The sequence below is a fragment of the Heptranchias perlo genome, chromosome 40 (assembly GCF_035084215.1).
Source record: "Heptranchias perlo isolate sHepPer1 chromosome 40, sHepPer1.hap1, whole genome shotgun sequence".
Taxonomy (NCBI): Eukaryota; Metazoa; Chordata; class Chondrichthyes; order Hexanchiformes; family Hexanchidae; genus Heptranchias; species Heptranchias perlo.
Window position 1 is genome coordinate 16,160,935 of NC_090364.1, and position 23,767 is coordinate 16,184,701.

The 23,767-nt window shown below is 48.5% G+C and overlaps 1 protein-coding gene across 3 annotated transcripts in view; it reads left to right on the top strand.

The window, feature by feature from the left end:
- LOC137305747 (ubinuclein-2-like) overlaps window positions 1–19,164 on the top strand; it is a 69,069-nt gene extending 49,905 nt beyond the window's left edge. For 2 of the 3 annotated variants that reach the window (XM_067974694.1, XM_067974696.1), the window contains 6 exons: window positions 1,332–1,382; window positions 4,730–4,772; window positions 6,808–8,331; window positions 14,560–14,815; window positions 15,815–15,895; window positions 18,505–19,164. In XM_067974694.1, the coding sequence (XP_067830795.1) occupies window positions 1,332–1,382; window positions 4,730–4,772; window positions 6,808–8,331; window positions 14,560–14,815; window positions 15,815–15,895; window positions 18,505–18,557 (2,008 nt within the window). In that variant the 3' untranslated portion in view covers window positions 18,558–19,164. The remainder of the gene's footprint in view (window positions 1–1,331; window positions 1,383–4,729; window positions 4,773–6,807; window positions 8,332–14,559; window positions 14,816–15,814; window positions 15,896–18,504) is intronic. The other variant, XM_067974695.1, reaches the window with a different exon arrangement.
- The last annotated feature ends 4,603 nt before the right edge of the window (window positions 19,165–23,767 follow it).

A 23,767-nucleotide genomic window follows, 5' to 3' on the forward strand; every position in this document is an offset into this window, starting at 1 on the left:
ATTTCATGCACTCCAATCCTTTGGAAATGGGATCCTGTTGCTATGGTGGGTCATAGGAACAGGAGTAAGACCGATTGATCGTGTATGGAGACCCCAAGAGGTGGGAGACTGCGCCTCGGGATGTCAGTTAAGAGGCTGTGGCTGGTGGCACAGGCCGTTCTCAGAGCAGCTCGAGCAAAAGGTTCCGGCCCTTTACCCTCCAGCTCCCCCTCCCCTCCCCTCCTCCCTCGGGCGTGGCGAGAGAATTGCTCATCCCAGTTGGACATCCAGGTGAGGGAGGAGGCAGGAGAGAGGAGAGGAAACATCTGAGGGCGAGTCCTCCAATTGTTGCTCCCATGAAATTCGATTAGGTGATTAAAACAGAATCGGGTGGACCCCCGCCCCACCTTCTTGGTCTAGAAACACTGGGTGACAACTGATATGAATCGTAGAATGATAAAGCAAAGAAGGTGGCCATTCGGGCCAACGTGCCTGTGCTGGCTGTTTAAAAGAGCTATCCAATTAGTCCCATAGCCCTGCAAATTTTTCCCCCTCAAGTATTTATCTAATTCCCTTTTGAAAGTTATTATTGAATCGCCATCCTTTCAGGCAGTGCATTCCAGATCATTATAACTCGCTGCATTAAAAAAAAATTCTCCTCATGTTGCCTCTGGTTCTTTTGCCAGTTACCTTAAATCTGTGTCCTCTGGTTACCGATCCTCCTGCTACTGGAAACAGTTTCTCCTTATTTACTCTGTCAAAGCCGTTCATAATTTTGGTGGAAGAGAAGACATTTTTTTCTTTTTGGGAGAGGTAGTTTTGAAATTAGCGATCCACACTGGGGCTCTGCTCAAAGCCACATTCCCTGCCTTGTCCTCATCAACTGTGGGATTCCAGCCTCCGGAGCCCTGTATGTGCAGCGGCGGGAAGTAAAGGAAAATGGGACACTGCCGCCAGGGGGGTCTCTGTTTAAGCACTGCTTCACCGGGGTCCTAAGTGCAGAGAGCAGGGACACTCAGAGCCAGCTCATAGTGGACGGAGGCCGACAGCAAAATTACTGCTCACTCAGGGTCACAGAGACAACTGGTGTGGGAAAGGCTAATGTCAAATCATGCTGTAAATGGGTACTGTTTTAGATTAGGGTTAGGGCATGTTGATGCAGAGGAAAGGGAGTTTTACTCTGCACCTATTACAGACTTGGTGTGAGAAACATGAGCGTTCTATTGACATCCCACACCCAGATCAGCACAGATGTAGTGTGCACCACCCACCCCTGCCCAAACACCCCGGAAATCGCTGATTAGACCTGGTTGAGGACCTTGATGTTATTAGATGTGTCTGTTCTGTTGCAGGATGCTGCTTAAAGAGAGCAAGAGAGTGCACAATCACCTGACTGCCACACCGTGAGTAAAACCACACCCACTGGGTTTTTTCTCCCTCCCAATTCCGCCCCCCTCCCCTGAAGGGACAGACTCTTTCTTGGAAAGCATTCTGCAGGCTCGTGCAGCTCTCCAGAGCCATTCTTCATGTGTCAGCTCCGGCAGTGAGTGTCAGCAGGTTACTCAACTGCAGAAGGCAGCACAGTTGAGGTCCAGTCTGTCTGTGTTTCTCTATGTATTTTTAGGTTTCTTTTGTCTGATTACACTCCAGTAAAGCGCCTTGGGACCTTTTACTACATTAAAGGCACTATATAAATGCAAGTTGTTTATATGTGTGTGTAACACACGTGTTACATATACGTGTGCATTCATATATAGGCGTGTATACACACACCACTTGCATTTATATGGCGCCTTTAACACAGGAAAATGTCCCATGGCACTTCACTTATACATGTATGTGTGTAATATGTACGTGTGTATTATGCATGTACTTTCTGTCAAACTTCCTCATGGTTTTTGATGACGATTCTATGTTAACGTTTAACATTGAAGCTGCCTGTCTAAACGTTTAGAACGGAAACATTCAGAATGGAAATCCTGTGTGTGAAGCATTGCTGGTAATGGTGTAGTTGCTGGCTATGGCCACTAGGGGGTGCTGTGGAGAGAATTTGTGAAATCTCCCATCACCCATGTTGTAAGCAAAAATAATATTTAGAAACTGCACAATGCCACAGGCTATAAATTGTATATAGATGCACACACATTGCTGGTCTAAATAGTTGTACCCCACCGGGTGCTGCATATACTTTCTAGGCTATTGGAAGAGTCTTTGCATTCACTCTTAAAGCTATGACCTCTATTGCAGTGAATTTAAGGAGAGTGCAGGAAAGGGTGAAATCTCTTCAGTTCTGAAAGTACGACAGTAATTCCACAGGATTGCAAACTTTAATTTAAACATCCAACTTTGTTCCAAGGAGTTAAACAGCATAATTAAAAACATTTTTTTAAAGCTGCAGTGATTTCATGTCCCTGAACAGTCTGGTAAATAAATGACTCCAGTTCAGCTGCTGTGTGAGTGGTTTCGGAGCAGGACTGACAGACCATGGAGAGGGTGCAGAGGAGATTTACTAGAATGGCACCAGGAATGAGGGACTGGAGAAGCTGGGGTTGTTAACCTTCTCTGCTCGAAGGAGAAGGGGAGATTTAATCGAGATGTTCAAAATCATGATGGGTTTTAATAGAGTAAATAAGGAGAGACTGTTTCCAGTGGCAGGAGGGTCGGTAATCAGAGGACACAGATTTAAGATAATTGGCAAAAAAGCCAAGGGTGAGATGAGGAGAAATTTTTTTATGCAGCGAGTTATGATGATCTACAATGCACTGCCTGAAAGGGCGGTGGAAGCAGATTCAGTAATAACTTTCAAAAGGGAATTGGATAAATACTTGATAAATAATTAGCAGGGCTTTGAGGAAAGAGCAGGGGAGTGGGTCCAATCGGATAGCTCTTTCAAAGAGCCATCACAGGCATGATGGGCTAAATGGCCTCCTGTGCTGTAAGATTCTATGATTTTGTGGCAGTCTGTACACTCTTGGCGGGAGAGGTATAGGATGGAGAGAATTGGGAGTCAGCAACTCAAATAAAATGTGGCTCTCGATTGTATGGAGCAGTTTTAGACTACTTCCCAGTGGTTCTATTTTTCAGTCCAGCCACTGCCTTGCAGTTTTCATATGAAAAAAGGATGGAGTCTCCGAACTGGATCTCCAAAACACTGTGATTAAGATGGAATTTGATTTATTCAGTCACTGTGATCCAGTGTTATTGACTGTGATTCTTCAGCCTGATATTATGCAGTGGTGCCCCACATTCACAGTCGTGCTGTCTTGTTTTTATTTCTCAATGACCTTGCATTGAACAACGAGGAGTTAACCCCTCTTCTGCTCTTCACTCAAAAAAAATTGAGATTTTTGTTCTTTCTAAACCTTTATATTTCCCCACAGATTTTCTCCCCCCCCCCCCCCCCCAGCCCCAGCCCCAAGGGTGTTGAAGCCATGCTGGTTCTATGGGCCATGTATGAGCTCGGACAGTGTCAGCAAGCTATTCGACTGCGTGGAGCAGCACAACCAACCCCCAATCCTGACCATTCGAGCACTTCCAGCATTGCTCACTCCAGCCCCAGGGCGCTGAGACAAATTGTAGCATCCCCGCAGCCACCCCAGCGGAGATCAGCTGACTCAGCACGAACTGAGGTTGACCCTGCTGCCCTTCTGGGTCTGTACAGCTCAGCTGGGCACTGCACAAGCTCACTAAGCATTTGGGGTTCCTGCCACACTTCATTTCAACGCAGAACTGACTGTTCTCCATCCCCCCAACACCCCCTGACCATTATGGGTCACTCCAAGTTGGTGAGCGTCTCAGTGCTCCTGGTTACTGGCACGATCAGAGCAAAGCGTTTATTCTGTGGACGAGATAAGATGCCCAGAAGTGCTGACCTTCGACTGCCTTGCTGAGATTGTTACGATTTATAAACCAAACGCACCTCTCTCGGTAACTTTTCCCTGTTTGACTTCCTATCTCCGCCCGTTCCAATGATCAGTCCAGTGGCAGGCATGGAGCGTAGCAGTTTAAAACCCCAAAATGAATTAAGGTGTGAGATGAGAGCTATTTCATTGTTAGGATATTCAGAAACTGGAGTTTCACCAATAAGAGACCGAGTTATTCGGTGCGGTGGTGTAGTGGTTCTGGTACCAGGCTGGCTGTCCAGAGGTCGTGAGTTCAAATCCCACAGTGGCTAACTGCGAAACTGAATTCAGTCAATTTTCTGATTTTGTGGGCCGTCGTCATCATAAGAGCTTCTGGATTGTCTTAAGAACCCAACTGGTTCACGGACGTCCTTCAGGGGAGGGAGCCTGCTGCCCCGACCCGCTCTGGCCGACACGTGACTCCAGTCCCACACACACGACATGGTTGACTCTTGTGACCCACCTCGAGTGGCCCCGCAAAGCCACCCAGCTGTGACCCACCACCGTGACTTAGGGCGCAGAATAAATGCGGCCTTGCCAGCGTCACCCACAGCCCGAGAACAAATAACAAAAAAAAAGAATGCCAGCAATCTGAAATGAAAGTCGGAAATGTGCAGCGGGTCATTTTAGCAAAGGAAAGAAAAAGGACAGCTCGAGGTTTCAGGTGAGACTCTTCATCAAAACTGACCGAAGGACCCACCCAAAAACATTAATTCATCTTTCTCTCTCAGATGCTGACTGATATGCTGTGCACATCACGTTTTTATTTTCAATCCCTTTTAAGCAATGCTCTTTGGGATTAGGCTGTTGCAGTGAAGGTTTCTTTATTTCACTCTCTTCTTTCCTAGGGCCAAGAAGAAGGTGATATTTGCACCGAAGCCTAAAGTAAAGGTGAGTCCTTCCCTTTCCAATTGCTCCTCTTTCTCCCTCAAGTGTACTTTTTGGATTTATTTAGCTAGAATATAACCTGAATATAGAAAAGTAGACTTGCATTCAAATAGTGCCTTATCAGTGTTTTAAATACCATGAATTGTTTTGGGGTGCAGTGTTATGCAGGCAAACCTGATGTATTGGTCACTGCAACCTCCTGTTCCTATTAGCCTTGCTCAGTATATCATATTAGTGCCCCAGTCTCCTGCCTGTAGGGACTCAGAGACTCCCAGTCAGCATCCAGATCCAGAGTGGAAGGCCAGTCCACACACAGCACAGCAGTCTCAGCTGGTGCCTGGGGGGCTAGTCCGAGACTTGAAAATGGATAGTCTCTGTGGATCTGAGGCAGGAATAATCCCCCTCTCTCTCTCTCCCTCCCTCCCGCTCCCTCTCCCCGACTTGTGCGGTCGCCCTCCTGCTCCCTCCATCCTCCCTCCTCTCTCCACCCTCCCTCCTCTCTCCACCCTCCCTCCTCTCTCCACCCTCCCTCCTCTCTCCACCCTCCCTCCTCTCTCCACCCTCCCTCCTCTCTCCACCCTCCCTCCTCTCTCCACCCTCCCTCCTCTCTCCACCCTCCCTCCTCTCTCCACCCTCCCTCCTCTCTCCACCCTCCCTCCTCTCTCCACCCTCTCTCCACCCTCCCTCCTCTCTCCACCCTCCCTCCTCTCTCCACCCTCCCTCCTCTCTCCACCCTCCCTCCTCTCTCCACCCTCCCTCCTCTCTCTTCCCCCTTCTCTCAACCCACCCCCCATGAGGACATTGCTTCAAATGACCTCTCGAATGGTCCCCCCAAGACCAGAGACTCGTGTGGACAGTCACAGGCACGAAATACACTGCAGGACAATGATATCTGAACACTTAGTGTGTTCACCTGAGACTCTCCCCTCCTTTCGGGGGCAATGGTCCATTTATTTTAAACGGGTTAACACCTCTTCAGAAGTAAATCATATTATCTCCTGGCAAAGTTTAAAAGGCCCGTGTTTTTCTAAACTGACTCACATTTCCAAAATGGAGGGTAGGAAACAGGAGAAGAAAATGAGTGAAAGAGTGAAGGGACTTTTTTTTCAAATTTCCAGTTAAGTTTATGTTTTAAGCGCAAATTACTAATGAGTAATGTTTGATATTGCACAGCCTCATAGAATTTACAGCACAGAAACAGGCCATTCAGCCCAACAGGCACATGCCGGTGTTTATGCTGTACACAAGCCTCCTCCCACCTTACTTCTTCTAACCCCATCAACATATCCTTCTATTCCTTTCTCCCTCATGTACTTATCTAGCTTCCGCTTAAATGCATCTATGCTATTCACATCAAACACTCCATGTTCTAACCACTCTCTGGGTAAAGAAGTTTCTCCTGAGTTCCTGTTGGATTTATTAGTGACTATCTTATATTTATGACCCCTAGTTTTGGTCTCCCCCACAAGTGGAAACATCTTCTCTACGTTTACCCTATTGAACCTTAAGTCCTCTTATCAGGTCACCTCTCCGTCTTTTTTCTAGAGAAAAGAGCCCTAGCCTGCTCACTCTTTGCTTTATTTCCGTGTAAGAACTGAAAACAGACAATAGTCGGTCCAGGGAGAGAGAAATTTCCCTGGACATGTTGGCCGTCTGAGGGCTTTCAAGAAGACAGGAGAAGCAACAGGACATTAATTAAGTAGCAGCTCACACTGGTGTTTACTGTGGTCACACTCCAAGGTCCTAATCGGACAATTGCATCTCCTTTTTTCTCTTTCTCCCCCCCCCCCCCCCCACCCCTGCTCCAGTCTTTCAAGGGTTGTATTACCAATCAAAAGTCGTGACTTTTTTCCCCTCTGGTTCTGCAAACAGGAAAGGACTTAAAATTGTACGGGCTCAACCATTATTATATAGTTATTTCTTTGTATTGAGGGGGGTGATCGCTTGCCCAGGAAGGTGATGATGAGATGGAGGTGAGGTGATTTGACAAATGTTACAATTGCTGACCCTTAACAAGTTTTCATTTTCCTTTAAATAGGATTCAAGCCCTAAGAAAGAGCAGAAACTAACGACTCCCACCAGTGCTGGCCTGAGAGTGCTGCCAGTGAGCAACGTCATGCCTATCAGTATCTCAAGCTCCAGCTGCAACCCAAACCGGGAGACCATTTACCTGGATGACTCTCTGGATGAGGATCTGTCCCTTAAGCCCCCTTCTTTAGAATCGGTGTCGGACGCATTGTCTGTCTTCAACAGCGCAGCCAAGGCCGCTAGGGTTATAAATAACTCTGTCCTACCTGCAGCTCGACCTCAGCCTGTCGTGAAAGAAGATAAAAAGGTCGTAGCCAAGGTTCCGCCTCCGGCGCCGTCTCCAAAAGTGGCTGCGCCGTCTCCAAAAGTGGCTGCGCCGTCTCCAAAAGTGGCTGCGCCGTCTCCAAAAGTGGCTGCGCCGTCTCCAAAAGTGGCTGCCCTTTCTCCTGTCCCTTTGACATTCAGTCAATTATTTGGTCACGGTTCGGGCACAAAGAAATCCCAGGAAGGGACTCGACCGGGAATGACCAGCTTGATTGCTGGCTACACTGCACCTTCACCACAAACGCCCAAAGCTCCTTCAGTGGCTTGCACGGCCAAGCAGCACCAGCCAGGATTACAGCGGCTGAGCCAGACGCAGGCCCAACCTTCCAAACAGCAATCCCAGTCCAGCTTGCACCACAACAGCTTTGTGTCTCCCACCCCAGTCAACGCTGGCAAATCTCTCCAAAACCCGGTGGTAAAGTTGAGCATCTGTCCGCAGCATCTGATGTCGAGTCATTTACCGCAGCTGTCGGAGAAGCCGGCTGCCTATCAGACGTCGTTCCCGCCCTCGTCCACCAGCAGGGACAATCTGGTGTCTCGGACCAGCGCCAGCCCGTCTACCTCTAGCAGTTATATGCCCAAGGCCACGGTGTCCTCGAGCGCCTCGGTTCAAGGCTTTAAACCTCCCTTCTCCATGGCTGGTCCACTTAAACCCAGCGTTCCTTCAAGCACCGTGAGCCAGAATGTGTCGATGGGGCCGAGTGTCCTGACCGGGGGTCCTGCCAACAGGCAAGGCAGCAGCAAGCTCTGCGGCAGCTCTTCCATCGGCCGACACTCTCCTTCCGGCACCGCCACCGCCGTTCAGCAGTCGCCGACCCTTGTAAAAAAAACCTCAGTGCCTCAGAAACTGGCCAGCCCGCCGGGCGCAGGAAGTCTCGGCAGGAGTATGGCGGCCGGGACCGTCAGCCGGGGCGGCTCGAGCTCCAGCCGGAGCAGCCTGAGTGTGGCGCCCATCAGGAGCGGCGGTGGAACTGTCGGCAGGAGCAGCGGCATCGGCACCACCAGCCGTGGCACCATGAGCCCGAACAGCTCCATCAGTCGGACTGGGGCTCCGAGCAATTCAGCTGCTAACAGGAGCAGCCCAAGTGGAACTGTCAGTAGGACTAATGTGAGTGGGGAGGGAGCAGGAAGCGGTGCTCAGGTTGCTATAAAAATGCTGCCCGCCCCACACCGGACTTCCCCTGTCTCAGGATCTTCGGCTGGTATCCAGGTAAGAATCATAGAAGTTTACAACATGGAAACAGGCCCTTCGGCCCAACATGTCCATGTCGCCCAGTTTATACCACTAAGCTAGTCCCAATTGCCAGCACTTGGCCCATATCCCTCTATACCCATCTTACCCATGTAACTGTCCAAATGCTTTTTAAAAGACAAAATTGTACCTGCCTCTACTACTGCCTCTGGCAGCTCGTTCCAGACACTCACCACCCTTTGAGTGAAAAAATTGCCCCTCTGGACCCTTTTGTATCTCTCCCCTCTCACCTTAAATCTATGCCCCCTCGTTATAGACTCCCCTACCTTTGGGAAAAGATTTTGACTATCGACCTTATCTATGCCCCTCATTATTTTATAGACTTCTATAAGATCACCCCTTAACCTCCTACTCTCCAGGGAAAAAAGTCTCAGACTATCCAACCTCTCCCTATAAGTCAAACCATCAAGTCCCGGTAGCATCCTAGTAAATCTTTTCTGCACTCTTTCTAGTTTAATAATATCCTTTCTATAATAGGGTGACCAGAACTGTACACAGTATTCCAAGTGTGGCCTTACTAATGTCTTGTACAACTTCAACAAGACATCCCAACTCCTGTATTCAATGTTCTGACCAATGAAACCAAGCATGCTGAATGCCTTCTTCACCACCCTATCCACCTGTGACTCCACTTTCAAGGAGCTATGAACCTGTACTCCTAGATCTCTTTGTTCTATAACTCTCCCCAACGCCCTACCATTAATGGAGTAGGTCCTGGCCCGATTCGATCTACCAAAATGCATCACCTCACATTTATCTAAATTAAACTCCATCTGCCATTCATCGGCCCACTGGCCCAATTTATCAAGATCCCGTTGCAATCCTAGATAACCTTCTTCACTGTCCACAATGCCACCAATCTTGGTGTCATCTGCAAACTTACTAACCGTTCCTCCTAAATTCTCATCCAAATCATTAATATAAATAACAAATAACAGCGGACCCAGCACCGATCCCTGAGGCACACCGCTGGTCACAGGCCTCCAGTTTGAAAAACAACCACCCTCTGTCTTCTGTCGTCAATCCAATTTTGTATCCAATTGGCTACCTCACCTTGGATCCCGTGAGATTTAACCTTATGTAACAACCTACCATGCGGTACCTTGTCAAAGGCTTTGCTAAAGTCCATGTAGACCACGTCTACTGCACAGCCCTCATCTATCTTCTTGGTTACCCCTTCAAAAAACTGAATCAAATTCGTGAGACATGATTTTCCACTCACAAAACCATGCTGACTGTTCCTAATCAGTCCCTGCCTCTCCAAATGCCTGTAGATCCTGTCTCTCAGGATACCCTCTAACAACTTACCCACTACAGATGTCAGGCTCACCGGTCTGTAGTTCCCAGGCTTTTCCCTGCCGCCCTTCTTAGAAAAAAGGCACAACATTTGCTACCCTCCAATCTTCAGTCACCTCACCTGTAGCTGTCGATGATTCAAATATCTCTGCTAGGGGACCCGCAATTTCCTCCCTAACCTCCCATAACGTCCTGGGATACATTTCATCAGGTCCCGGAGATTTATCTACCTTGATGCGCGTTAAGACTTCCAGCACCTCCCTCTCTGTAATATGTACACTCCTCAAGACATCACTATTTATTTCCCCAAGTTCCCTAACATCCATGCCTTTCTCAACCGTAAATACCGATGTGAAATATTCATTCAGGATCTCACCCATCTCTTGTGGTTCCGCACATAGATGACCTTGTTGATCCTTAAGAGGCCCTACTCTCTCCCTAGTTACTCTTTTGCCCTTTATGTATTTGTGGAAGCTCTTTGGATTCTCCTTTGCCTTATCTGCCAAAGCAATCTCATGACCCCTTTTTGCCCTCCTGATTTCTCCCTTAACTCTACTCCGGCAATCTCTATACTCTTCAAGGGATCCACTTGATCCCAGCTGCCTATGCATGTCATATGCCTCCTTCTTCTTTTTGACTAGTGCCTCAATCTCCCGAGTCATCCAAGGTTCCCTACTTCTACCAGCCTTGCCCTTCACTTTATAATGAATGTGCTTACCCTGAACCCTGGTGAACACACTTTTGAAAGCCTCCCACTTACCAGACGTCCCTTTGCCTGCCAACAGACTCTCCCAATCAGCTTCTGAAAGTTCCTGTCTAATACCATCAAAATTGGCCTTTCCCCAATTTAGAATTTTAACTTTTGGGCCAGACCTATCATTCTCCATAGCTATCTTAAAACTAATGGAATTATGATCACTGGTCCCAAAGTGATCCCTCACTAACACTTCTGTCACCCGCCCTTCCTTATTTCCCAAGAGGAGGTCACGTTTTGCCCCCTCTCTAGTCGGGCTATCCACATACTGAATGAGAAATTCCTCCTGAATACACTCAACAAATTTCTCTCCATCCAAGCCCCTAATGCTATGGCTGTCCCAGTCAATGTTGGGAAAGTTAAAGTCCCCTACTATTACCACCCTATTTTTCTTGCAGCTGTCTGTAATCTCCTTACATATTTGCTCCTCAATTTCCCATTGACTATTTGGGGGTCTGTAGTACAATCCTATCAAAGTGATCTCTCCCTTCTTATTTTTCAGTTCTACCCATATAGGCTCAGTGGGCGAACCCTCGGATATATCCCCTCTCACTATTGCCCTAATCAAGAACGCAACTCCCCCTCCTCTCTTACCTCCTGCTCTATCTTTCCTATAGCATCTGTACCCTGGAACATTGAGCTGCCAGTCCTGCCCCTCCCTTAGCCATGTTTCAGTAATAGCTATAACATCCCAGTCCGATGTACCCATCCATGCCCTGAGTTCATCTGCCTTGCCCATCAGACTTCTTGCATTGAAATAAATGCAGTTTAATCTAGACTTCCCTTGGTCTTTGCCCTGCTTTCTCAGACCATCTGTCCGGTCATGTTTTGTACACTCTCCCTTACTGCCTTTTGTTTCTGTCACCACTTTACTTCCCACTGACTTCCTGCATCGGTTCCCATCCCCCTGCCACATTAGTTTAAACCCTCCCCAACAGCACTAGCAAACACTCCCCCTGGGACATTGGTTCCAGTCCTGCCCAGATGCAGACCATCCAATTTGTACTGGTCCCACCTCCCCCAGAACCGGTTCCAATGGCCCAGGAATTTGAATCCCTCCCTCTTGCACCATCTCTCAAGCCATGTATTCATCCTAGCTATCCTGTCATTCCTACTCTGACTAGCCCGTGGCACTGGTAGCAATCCTGAGATTAATACCTTTGAGGTCCTACTTTTTAGTTTAACTCCTAACTCCCTAAATTCAGCTTGTAGGACCTCATCCCGTTTTTTACCTATATCGTTGGTACCTATAAGCACCACGACAACTGGCTGTTCACCCTCCCCCTCCAGAATGTCTTGCAGCCGCTCCGAGACATCCCTGACCCTTGCACCAGGGAGGCAACATACCATCCTGGAGTCTCGGTTGCGTCCGCAGAAACGCCTGTCTATTCCCCTTACAATCGAGTCCCCTATCACTATAGCTCTGCCACTCTTTTTCCTGCCCTCCTGTGCAGCAGAGCCAGCCACGGTGCCATGAACCTGGCCGCTGTCACCTTCCCCTGGTGAGCCATCTCCCCCAACAGTATCCAAAACGGTATACCTGTTTTGGAGGGAGATGACCGCAGGGGACCCCTGCACTGCCTTCCTACTCTTCCTCTGTCTGTTGGTCACCCATTCACTATCTCCCTCAGTAATTTTTATCTGTGGTGTGACCAACTCACTGAACGTGCTATCCACGACTTCCTCAGCATCGTGGATGCCCCAAAGTGAGTCCATCCGCAGCTCCAGAGCCGTCAAGCGGTCAAACAATAGCTGCAGCTGGACACACTTCCCGCAGGTGAAGGAACCAGGGACACGGGAAGGATCCCTGAATTCCCACATCCCACAAGAGGAACATGACACGGGTCTGGGATCTCCTGCCATGACTTAACCCTTAAGTTAGCTTAACAACAACTACAATGTCAAGAAAAAAAAATGTAAGGAATCTTACAACACCAGGTTATAGTCCAACAATTTTATTTTAAAATCACAAGCTTTCGGAGATTGCACGTACTGGCTGTAGATTTTCCTGCTCATCAACCCTAAAAGAAAAAGAAAGACTTGCATTTATATAACACCTTTCACGACCTCAAGACGTGCCAAAGCACTATACAGCCAGTTAAGTACTTTTGAAGTGACGTCACTGTTATAATGTAGGAAATGCGGCAGCCAATTTGCGCACAGCAAAATCCCACAAACAGCAATGAAATAAATGCCCAGTTAATCTGTTTTAGCTATTGGTTGAGGGATAAATATTGGCCAGGAACTCCCCTGCTCTTCAAATAGTACTATGGGATCTTTTACATTCACCTGAGGGGGCAGACGTGGCCTCGGTTTAACGTCTCATCCGAAAGACGGCACCTCCGACTGTGCAGCACTCCCTCAGTATTACATCAATCCTAGATTTGTAAGCCTATAGCAGTAGCATCACAGTCACTGATCCTGTACGGTGAGCGTCGCCCCAGGTCAAGGGGCCAGGTGAAGTGGAAGCTGCTCCGTTATCAAACGGTTCGAGACGGTGTGAAATTTGAACTTGGTATAATCGGAAACGCGTACAAAGCAGTAATTGCGAGGCTGGAATCCGATCTCAGGTTCCATTCATTCTCAACAACTGCTTTTATCATACAGTCTGATATCACCTAAGCCCTTTGATTAGATTCCCATCTGTAACTCGGTCATAGGTATTGGCTATATTATGTTGCTGGTCGATCTCTGCATTGCACACAGGGAGCCGAGTATTGTCTTCAGGTGAAGTGGGGCTAGAGGGCAGAGCATAATTAGACCAGGGTACACAGATGTAATTTAATTCCCATTTTGAAGCCTTACATTTGGATAGGCGATATTTTGGGACAAGTTTACATAGGTGGTTTCCATTATAAATGTGTAGATAGGAATATCCGTTGTTCCATATATAAGCCACCCGAACCCCTTGATTAAATTCCAGCCTGTAACTCACTCCCAGGTATCCAATTTCAATGTTTGTTTAATTTCCCCTTGTGGCTTCTCGCTGAGAATGGCCAGTGTTGGAACACTGGGCGCTTTCAGTGTTGCACAGGATTGATGGGTAATGCGTGCTTCCTGCTGAGATTCATTCTGTAAATGTTTAAAGGATACGCCACTTGATTACCCACCACGTTCTTGAGGGTACAGCTTAGCTCCCCCGTGTTAAAGTCTTGCCAGAAATCTAACTCGGCAGCTCTTATTTAAGTTCCTGTTCCTGATCTCTGTCTAGTGGCCCGTGCTGTGTGTGGGTGTCAGGAATGGCCTTGGCTGTATTGCCCCTCCACGGTCGAATAGCATTCTGAAACTCACTCTAAGGCTCACAACTGAAGAATTGACTCTTGAACAAGGCTGGTGCCTGAGGAATAGAGCCCCCTGCAAGAGCCATCCCAGGACAGGAAGAGGAAAGAATCACTCTACTGGGATGGCAATACGACAGTGTCACAAAGTGGTTAGATTGTACGACCCTGCAGAAGCTGAATTATGGAGTTTCACTTGAGCACGTAATCCATGCTGATACTCCAGTGCAGTGCTGAGGGAGTGCTGCACTGTCAGAGGTGCCGTCTTTCGGATGAGACATTAAACCGAGGCCCCATCTGCCCTCTCAGGTAGATGTTAAAGATCCCATGGCAATATTTTGAAGAAGAGCAGGGAAGTTCTCCCATTCTCCTGGCCAATATTTATTCCTCAACCAATATCAATAGAAAACAGATTATCTGGTCATTTATCTCATTGCTGTTTGTGGCACCTTGCTGTGTGCAAATTGGCTGCCGCGTTTCCTACATTACAACAGTAAGTGACTACACTTCAAAAATCACTTCATTGGCTGTAATTGACATCCTGAGGTCGTGAAAGGTGCTATAGAAATATAAGTCTTTTAACTGTGCCACTGTGGGAAGAGTGGGGCAGGGAGGGAAGGAAGACGAGGAGGAGTATTACCCTGGACTGGATCGCTATTGTACCTCTCAGTGGCCCTCTGATCCTCCCGGCAACATGGTGAGAAATTGCACTGAGAGGGAGCGTCTCCCTCTGTCGAAGAATGACAGTTTCATTTTAAAAATGATGTCACATTTTTTTCTCTCTTCGCATTTTTCCTTTTCATTTCATGCCTCATGTAGCTCCATTTCTGCATTTATTTACTTTTTCTTTCTTTCCAGGCCCCCGCTGGACCGAACTTATTGGCAAACACGTCACCTCTGACCCTATTGACGTCGCCCCTGAATGTAACGAATCTTACTGCGACGTCTGCGTCCCTGAACTCAGCGGCGTTCGGCATGCTGGGCGGTCTTGTTCCCGTTTCCCTGCCCTTCCAGCTCCCGCTCAACCTACTCAGCTTCGCGTCGGAATCCGCTGTCTCAACCACCGCGCCTACTGGATCTACCTCAGCCACGTTCCAGCACAACTTAACACAGAGTAAGTTCCCAGCATTGTGGGGGAGCCTCTCTGGGTCACGCAATAAGCCAGCATCACCAGAGAGGCATTGAGCCCAACACTGAGATCAGGCATTCCCGCATAGGTAGCGAAACACCTTGGCCAGTTTTCCTGCCCTGTTATAAGTGGGTGGTCTGATATAAGTGGGTAATAGTGTTCAGCTCAGAGAAGAGATCTGAAGAGAGGAAGAAATGCGTTAAAAATGGATTTGAAAGTTTGCTGGCCAATCAGTTATCTTGCACTTTTGTACTGGTGACTACACAGTAAAGTTGACCTTGCAAACCTGCAACCTCCACCTAGAAGGACATGGGCAGCAGCAGGTTATTGGGAGCACCACCCACCACCTTCAAATCACTCAACATCCTGACTTGGAAATATATCGTCATTCCTTCATCGTCACTGGATCAAAATTCTGGAACTCCTGACCTAACAGCACTGTGGGAGAACCTTCACCACACGGACTGCAGCGTTTCAAGAAGGCGGCTCACCACCACCTTCTCAAGGGCAGTTCGGGATGGGCGATAAATGTCGGGCTTGCCAGCAACGCCCACAGCCCGAGAATGGATTTTAAAAAAAAATCTGGTATGATGCCTGGAGGCTCCAAAGAACCTTAGTAACAGTGGGGGGAAAAATGTAAAAATAACTTTTTTGCCCCTCCAGGACAATGGTGTATGTGGAACAAACAGAAAAGGGAGATGATTTAGTTTCAATCATCTTTTGATTTTTTTTTAGTATATATTAATGACCTGGACTTGGGCATAGGGGGACATAATTTCTAAGTTTGCAGATGACACAAAACTTGGAAATGTAGTAAACAGTGCGGAGGATAGTAACAGACTTCAGGAGGACATAGACAGATTGGTGAAATGGGCAGACACAAGGCAGATGAAATTTAATGCAGAGAAGTGTGAAGTGATTCATTTTGAAAGGAAGAATGAGGAGAACCTCATCCATTTTAATTTTCTCGCTCTTTCCCGACAGGTATTTTGAAAGGTTTGCAGTCTGGTTCTACACAGCTTTCCCGATCGAGTGTGCCAGCCCACTTACAACAGGCCTACACAGGTACCTTTCTTTCCGTACTGACACCACGCACCGTGATTTGGAGTGTTTTATTACACCAGTGGCAGAGTGTCTGCCTCCTGACTGGCAGGTTATGAGTCAATGCCCAGAGTGATTCCTGTCGACCTGTTGCTTGGGTTTCCCTGCAGTGTGGGTGGTGCAGAATGATGACTTTGAGCTTGGCTTACCGTGACCTGGGCCAACGTTCCTCCCCAGGTTCGGTGAAAATCAAAGGCACTGTGACTCTCAGCCACTGCATCAAAGGCTGCAATTAGAATCAACACCTTGCTCAAAAGACCACTCTCAGGACTGCTGTACCACAGAGTGTTTGGGGATTCCCCCTGCAAGAGTGGAGGGACATTAATGAACGAGTTGGGCTTTTACCATAAAATGGTAGTTCTCCACTAATTACCAGATTTATTGAAGTCAGTTTCACAACTTGCCATGGTGGGATTTGAACTCAGCATCTCGAGCTCGCAAATCCAGCACCATAACCACAACACTACCACAGCCTGCCGTGGCCTCCTTTGGTGCTGCACAAGTCCCATGCGTTATCAGTAGTTAAGCTGGGACACTAGTTGGTATTAAGCAAGCTGTAGGGAAACGGGCTGCACTCTGAAGTGATGCATTTTGGAAGGAAAAATGAGGAGAGGCAGTATAAACTAAAGGGTACAATTTTATAGGGGGTGGGTGGTGCAGAATGATGACTTCAAGCTTGGCTTACCGTGACCTGGGCCGACGTTCCTCTCCAGGTTCGGTGAAAATCAAAGACACTGTGAACAGATAGACCTGGCGATTCACATACATAAATGTTTGAAGGTGGCAGACCAACAACAACAACTTGCATTTATATAGCGCCTTTAACGTAGTAAAACGTCCCAAGGTGCTTCACAGGAGCGTTATCAAACAATATTTGACACCGAGCCGCATAAGGAGATATTAGGACCAAAAGCTTGGTCAAAGAGGTAGGTTTTATGGAGCATCTTAAAGGAGGAGAGAGAGGTAGAGAGGCGGAGAGGTTTAGGGAGAGAATTCCAGAGCTTAGGGCCTAGGCAGCTGAAGGCACGGCCACCAATGGTGGAGCGATTAAAATCGGGGATGTACAAGAGGCAAGAATTGGAGGAGCGCAGAGATCTCGGAGGGTTGTTGGGCTGGAGGAGGTTACAGAGATAGGGAGGGGCGAGGCTGTGAAGGGATTTGAAGATAAGGTTGAGAATTTTAAAATCGAGGCGTTCCGAACCAGGATGTAGGTCAGCGAGCACAGGGGTGATGGGAGAACAGGACTTGGTGTGAGTTGGGATACGGGCAGCAGAGTTTTGAATGAGCTCAAGTTTATGGAGGGTGGAAGATGGGAGGGCCAGCCGGGACAGCATTGGAATAGTCGAGTCTAGAAGTAACAAAGGCATGAGTGAGGATTCCAGCATCAGATGAGCTGAAACGGGCGGAGATGGACGATGTTACAGAGGTGGAAGTAGGCGGTCTTGGTGATGGAGCCGATATGTGGTCAGAAGCTCATCTCAGTGTCACATAGATCGCCAAGGTTGCAAACGGTCTGGTTCAGCCTCAGACAGTGGCCAGGGAAAGGGATAGAATCGGTGGCTAGGGAATGGAGTTTGCAGCCGGGACCAAAGACAATGGCTTTGGTCTTCCCAATATTTAGTTGGAGGAAATTTTTGCTTATCCAGTACTGGATTTCGGACAAGCAGTGTGACAAATGGAGGGGTCGAGGGAGGTTGTAGCGAGGTAGAGCTGGGTGTCGTCAGCGTACATGTGAAATCTGACATCGTGTTTTCAGATGATGTCACCGAGGGGCAGCTTGTAGATGAGAAATCGGAGGAGGCCAAGGATAGATCCTTGGGGAATTCCAGCGGCAACAGTGTGGGACAAGTTGAGAAGGCTGTTTTTTTTTAAAAAAAAAGCATACGGGATCCTTGGCTTTATTAATAGAGGCATAGAGTACAAAAGCAACAAAGTTATGTTAAACCTTTATAAATCGCTGGTTAGTCCTTAGCTGGAGTATTGTGTCCAATTCTGGGCACCACACTTTAAGAAGGGCGTCAAGGCATTGGAGAGAGTGCAGAGGAGATTTACTAGAATGGTACCAGGGATGAGGGCCTTCAGTTATGTGGAGAAGCTGGGGTGGTTTTCCTTTAGAGCAGAAAAGGTTAAGGGGAGATTTAATTGAGGTGTTCAAAATTATGATGGGTTTTGATTGAGTAGATAGGACGAAACTGTTTCCAGTGGCAGGAGAGTCAGTAACCAGAGGACACAGATTTAAGGTATTTGGCAAAAGAACAAGGTGGGGGTAGATGAGAAACTTTTTTACGCAGCGAGTTGTTATGAGCTGGAATGCACTGCCTGAAAGGGCGGTGGAAGCAGATTCAGTAGTAACTTTCAAAAGTGAATTGGATAAATACTTAAAAAGGAAAAATTTGCAAGGCTATGGGGAAAGAGCAGGAGAACGGGACTAATGGATTGCTCTTTCAAAGAGCCAATGCAGGCATGATGGGCCCAATGGCCTCCTTCTGTGCTGTATGATTCTGTCCTTACCATTAAGGGAAGTATTGAACTCTTGTCCATTGTTAATAGTCCCACTTTCTCCTCCTTCCCAGATGGCAACCAAAACCAGGGAGACTCTTCGAAGGTCCAACGGAAATCACAGTGACCTCTCAACCCTCCGCAGGGACGCAAGGGACAGCATCACATGGCACATGTTGGATTGAAGTTTCCTGATTGGTCCAGTTGCCTCCACCAATTAGGAGGTCTCTTGCTGGGTACATGACTGAGGGCATTTTCCTTTTGTTATGTTTACAACACTTCTGACCCAGAGCACTGTGGGAAAGGGAACATATTTACTTGAGTTGATTTACAAACGGGACCTAATTGAGCTCAACTCTGATGGATCCACCTGTTGGCTCATCCGCTAACCAGGAGGACTTCAGCCCTACCTGAGGAACAGTTCAATGGAGTAAAAGATGATTTGAAATGGATAAATAGGATTCCAAAGCAAGGGGTCATTCAACAAGCACAGTTTTTTTTAACAGGGGTGTGTAGAGCAGCCATGGGGCCAGTGGGAGTGGGGCCGGGCCAGTGGGAGTGGGGCCCAAGTAAGGAGAAAAGCTGAAGGACGTAGGGAGTTCAGGACAAGTGACTTTTTTTTAAATGTTCTATTTATCCAATACCCAGTGGGCCTTATGTACAGAAGGTAGCAAGACAGTGGAATGAAGTACGGAGGGGGCAGGAGAAGACAGGTTTTTGAGTGTTTGGAGTGTTGGTGGGGGGGCGGGGGGCGGGTGCCTTAACCTATTGGGCAAAATTTGAGTTGTTAAGAGGGCAGTAAATCGGTCTGGCATGGTCATGATATTCAACCCATCCTCGGGCTGGTCAACCATTGGCTGGAATGCCTCCAGCACAGGACTCGATTATTCGGACATGATTAGCAATACGGCAGATCAGGCAGATTTTTGATTGATGGCAGTGGGGGCAGGGGAGAAATTGGTTCATCTCCAGAACTGTACAAACCACTTCGAGAGGGACTTGTCGCCCATCTTGTTCTTTGGCAACCCAGAATCGACTTTTAATGTAACTCAGTCCTGTCTTTTCTTTCAAAGTGTGATGCATCGCCTGTTCTGTGGCAGTCTGTGCCACATGGACTGTATTTAACTGCTGGCTAGATGGCGGCCACCAGCTGCGGTGACTCCTTTAGCAGTTCTGGCCAGGCTTTGGTGATGGAAGGGGATGGAAGCTTCATGTAGGGATTATATGGGATTCATACTTCATAATTCATATTGTGATATACAGTTGCGACGTTTGGGTTTCCTGTTATAATCTGATTGAGGCCCTTTCATTAACCTGCACTTAAACAGTTGCATGTCTTGGAGAAAGTCATGGGATTTGGTGAGATTGCACAGTGCGGTGATTAACAGACTGCCACCTTGAGAAGAGGTGAAGCATTAAAACTATGTTCCTGCCAGTTTTAAGCACCTGGTGCCCTTGTCTGACGTTTGAGTTCTTGATCCAGGCCATGCTTCAAATTGGCCTACTTGGTTAAGACTCTGGTTAAGACTTTTGATACTGAACCAAGCTGGTTTGATTCCCGCTAGATCTCTTACTGAGTCTGCTGGAATCAGCTGGGGCAGTGCTAGAAGTGCTGCTGTTGAACTCTGAGCCCAACGCAGTAGACGGGAAGAATGAGCTTGGGTTCCTGCTCTTGACCTCAGCTAAGAGTGCATGTGTACACAAGGGGCGAGGACAGCATCGTACTGGGCTGTGACGTCCTCTGTGGTTGAATAGCTTGCGAGCACCCCCGCTTGGGTGAGGTATCAGAGGGCGGCTGGCACCTGGAACGCTGTACCCCTGCAGGAGAAGGGAGGAGGAAATGGTGGAGGTGGGGGTGGGGGGGGGGATTTCTGAAGTAATCCTGCTCCGTTTAAACTCTTGCCTGCAGGACTTGAAGAGCTGATTGTATTCACCCTTTGTCAAATTGGAGGAGAGGTGGAATAAGGCTCCCCCTCGTGTTCTCGTAGAAAACGCTGGTGACGTTGATTGGCCCCACATTCAATTGGGCTTGAGGACGACTGGTGGGATTTAGTGGATTCACGGTCAACTCATTTATTGTAAGGAACGGGAGTGAGTGGGGTGGTGGGCTGAAGGAGCAGGGTTCTCTCAAACCAGATCTATACGTCTCTCCACCCCACTTCAGGCAGCAAACGACAGAGTGTTTGGAAAGGTAATGGGGACTGCCAGCATTCCACGCAAATGTCTGCTGTTACATTGGCCCCTGCCATCTGGGATATCAGCTGCACTTCTGTACATGGGTTATATCCATAAATTATGGTGGAGTGTCATATACCCCACACGGGGCCGAACCGAACAGCAAAAGGGAGTAGAGGGACTGAGCACCGCCTCGTACACAGTGAGAAACAAACCACAACCGTCTGGTGGGTTTAGTTTTTTCTTTTGAACTTTCACCTTTGATCTTTTGGATATTCCAGTGCCAGGAGTTAAGTGTCCCTGGGCTAGGGGGGGGGGGGGAAACAGCAGCCGCTAGTGGGTGTGTGCTGAAGCCCAGGTCGTGCTCTTCTGCGATGGCCTACCATGTCGAATAGTCCACCAGCATTTACTGTGGATGCTCACGCTTGAAAAAAGGGCCCCCACCCCTGCTGAAGGCATGAGACAGCAACCCGGGTCTGTGGGACCCAGACCCTCCAACACGAACGAGGGTCTGCCAGGGAAAAGCACAGAACTTTAAAAAAATATATATAATATATATATAAACATGAATTTAACTTGCAACTTGTTGTTTTTGGGCAGAGGGGGTGGTTTTCGAAAACAAGAACTGATTTCTGGAATATCAATATTCATTAATCCAGATTTCCTGATCCCTGAACTTTAGTCAGCTGGACCATTGGATGTGCCCTGGGTTTTGAGTGTTGTCATTTGGAGAGTGACATGGGGGGAGCTGTCCCCGGTGGGCGAGGGGGATTGTCCCCAGGGGTGGGGGGGGGAGCTTTGTTAGTTTCGATGGGGTGAAAGCAGCCATGGTGGGAATCGACCTCATTGGCTCGTCAGCCACCAATCGTGCCAGTTTGGCGTCCTATTGGTGAACCTGCACCAATGGAGAGAAGAGAATTCACAGCCGGTTTTCTCCCCCCCCACCCCTTGGGTGGGGGCCAATTCAGCCCCCACCCAAGACCTGTGCATTTCTGGTATTTTCTATTGTAATTTGACCATGGCTGCTGATTTCTCACAGGGAGGTGGAGCAGCATTTTATATATATAAAAAATTAAAACTCCTTTGTATTTAAAGACATTTATTGACATGTTAAAGGTGATGGTTGGGTGCTTTTTTAGGGTAACCTCCCCTCGCCAGTACCTCCTGCAGCCTGACGCCCTGTTAACTGACTGGGATGAGGGGGGGGTGGGTCTGCATTACAAGACTGACCTGCTGGAGGGGTGGCCCCAGATTTTAACATCACTCCTGAGCTCCCTCTAGAGGGGGCAAGAACCTCCACTCTGATAACTCCCCGTTATTCCAGTACAATTCCCACTTCTCCAGCCACCTTTCTCTTTTTCTTCAATTTTCTCTGCTCCTCTCCTGAAGGCTGTTGGTTTTACTATGGGGTCCATGCCACTGGAGACCCTCCTATACCCCAGACACCCAGTGCTCAGCAAGTGGGGCCCAACCCTGATCTCACCTGCTGTCCACAGACGGGCACGTCCAGCTGGTATCGCTGGATAATAACGTAAGAAATAGGAGCAGGAGTAGGCCATGTGGCCCCTCAAGCCTATTCCGCCATTCGATACGATCATGGCTGATCTTCAATCTCAACTCCACCTTCCCGCCGATCGCCATATCCCTTGCATAGTGGAAACCCTGACCGATTAACCTATCGCTCTCCCTCTCGTCTCCCCTTTCTCCTCCCCCCCCCCCCCCCCCCCCATTATCTCCACCCACTCCCTCTCGGCTCTCGTCTTCCCCTCCCGTCTGCGTCTCTCCCTCTCGTAGAATCATAGCATCTTACAGCACAGGAGGAGGCCATTTGGCCCATCTTGCCTGTGCTGGATCTTTGAAAGAGCTATCCAATTAGTCCCACTCCCCTGCTCTTTCCCCATAGCTTTGTTAATTTTTCCCCTTTAAGTATTTATCCAGTTCCCTTTTGAAAGTTATTATTCAATCTGTTTCCACCACCCTTTCAGGCAGAGCGTTCCAGATCATTGTAATGTGCTGCATAAAAAAATCTCATCTCACCCCTGGCTTTTTTGCCAATTATCTTAAATCTGTGGCCTCTGGTTACCGACCCCTCTCGTTTCCCGCCCCCCCCCCCCCAAATTAAATGATATAGAAAGGTAATTCGGGAGACAGAATCTTCCCTCGTGAGGTTGAGGTTTCTCAGTTCCTGCTGAGTGTTGCTCTCTGCCCCTGTGTCCCTCTATAAGCAGCCGGAGCCCCAGTGGGTGTCAGTGGGCAGAATCCCTGCTGGTCCGCAGTGTCCCCTGTGAGATTCAGACCAGTGATGGGTCAGTCCTTGCTCACACACAGTAACTACACACACGATCCACTGTGGGGTAAAGGTTTCAGTGTGAACATGGTTCATTGTTGGGTGTCTCCGGATTCTCCCTAATCTTGTTCTGCCTCGCGATGCCCTCCCCCTCACAAGCTAGGGGGGGATATTGTTATCCGCTGGTGTGGGAAACACCAGGTCCCACTTGCCAGAACCTCGCTGAGTTTCATTAACACCTTCCGGATAAAGAGCAGAATCTGTACGTGCAGCAGCCGAGTGCTAAGTGAGAAAATTTCACCCACTCACCGATACATTTCTCACACTCCGATACATTAATTTGTAGCAAGTGCCTCGCACAGGCAGAAGACCCCTTCCCCCTCCCCGGACCAACACAACACTGGATGGTCTAATCTGCCTCAAAATCACCCGAGTACAAGATACTCCCCGGAGTGTTTTGTATCAGTAAAAACGAGACTGGTCCCTGTCTAATTTGGACATTTTGGATCTCCGTATGTGGGAAGCTCCAGTGTTTTCCTTGCCGGGTTTGGGCTCTGGCTGCGTGGGCTGGTGAGCCCAGCCCCCAGCCCTGCGCCCAGCCCTGCCCTGGTCAGCCCAGCCGTGCTCACCCCGAGCCCTGCTCACTGTAGGTTTGTGACACAGGACCGGGGGTAGGAGTCAGTCGGAAGGGAGTTGCTGGATTGCGGGTCTCCAGCCCTAACTGTGGTCGCGGAGATGGTTTGGCTGCATTGGGACCTTGTTTTGTTTTCTGCCGAGCGACGACGCTACTCGGACTCACAGCGACTGGGTGTTGGCAGAAAGCCCGCACTGCTCCCCCCGCCTCCTGCACCTCCATCCAGACCCGCTCCTTCCCT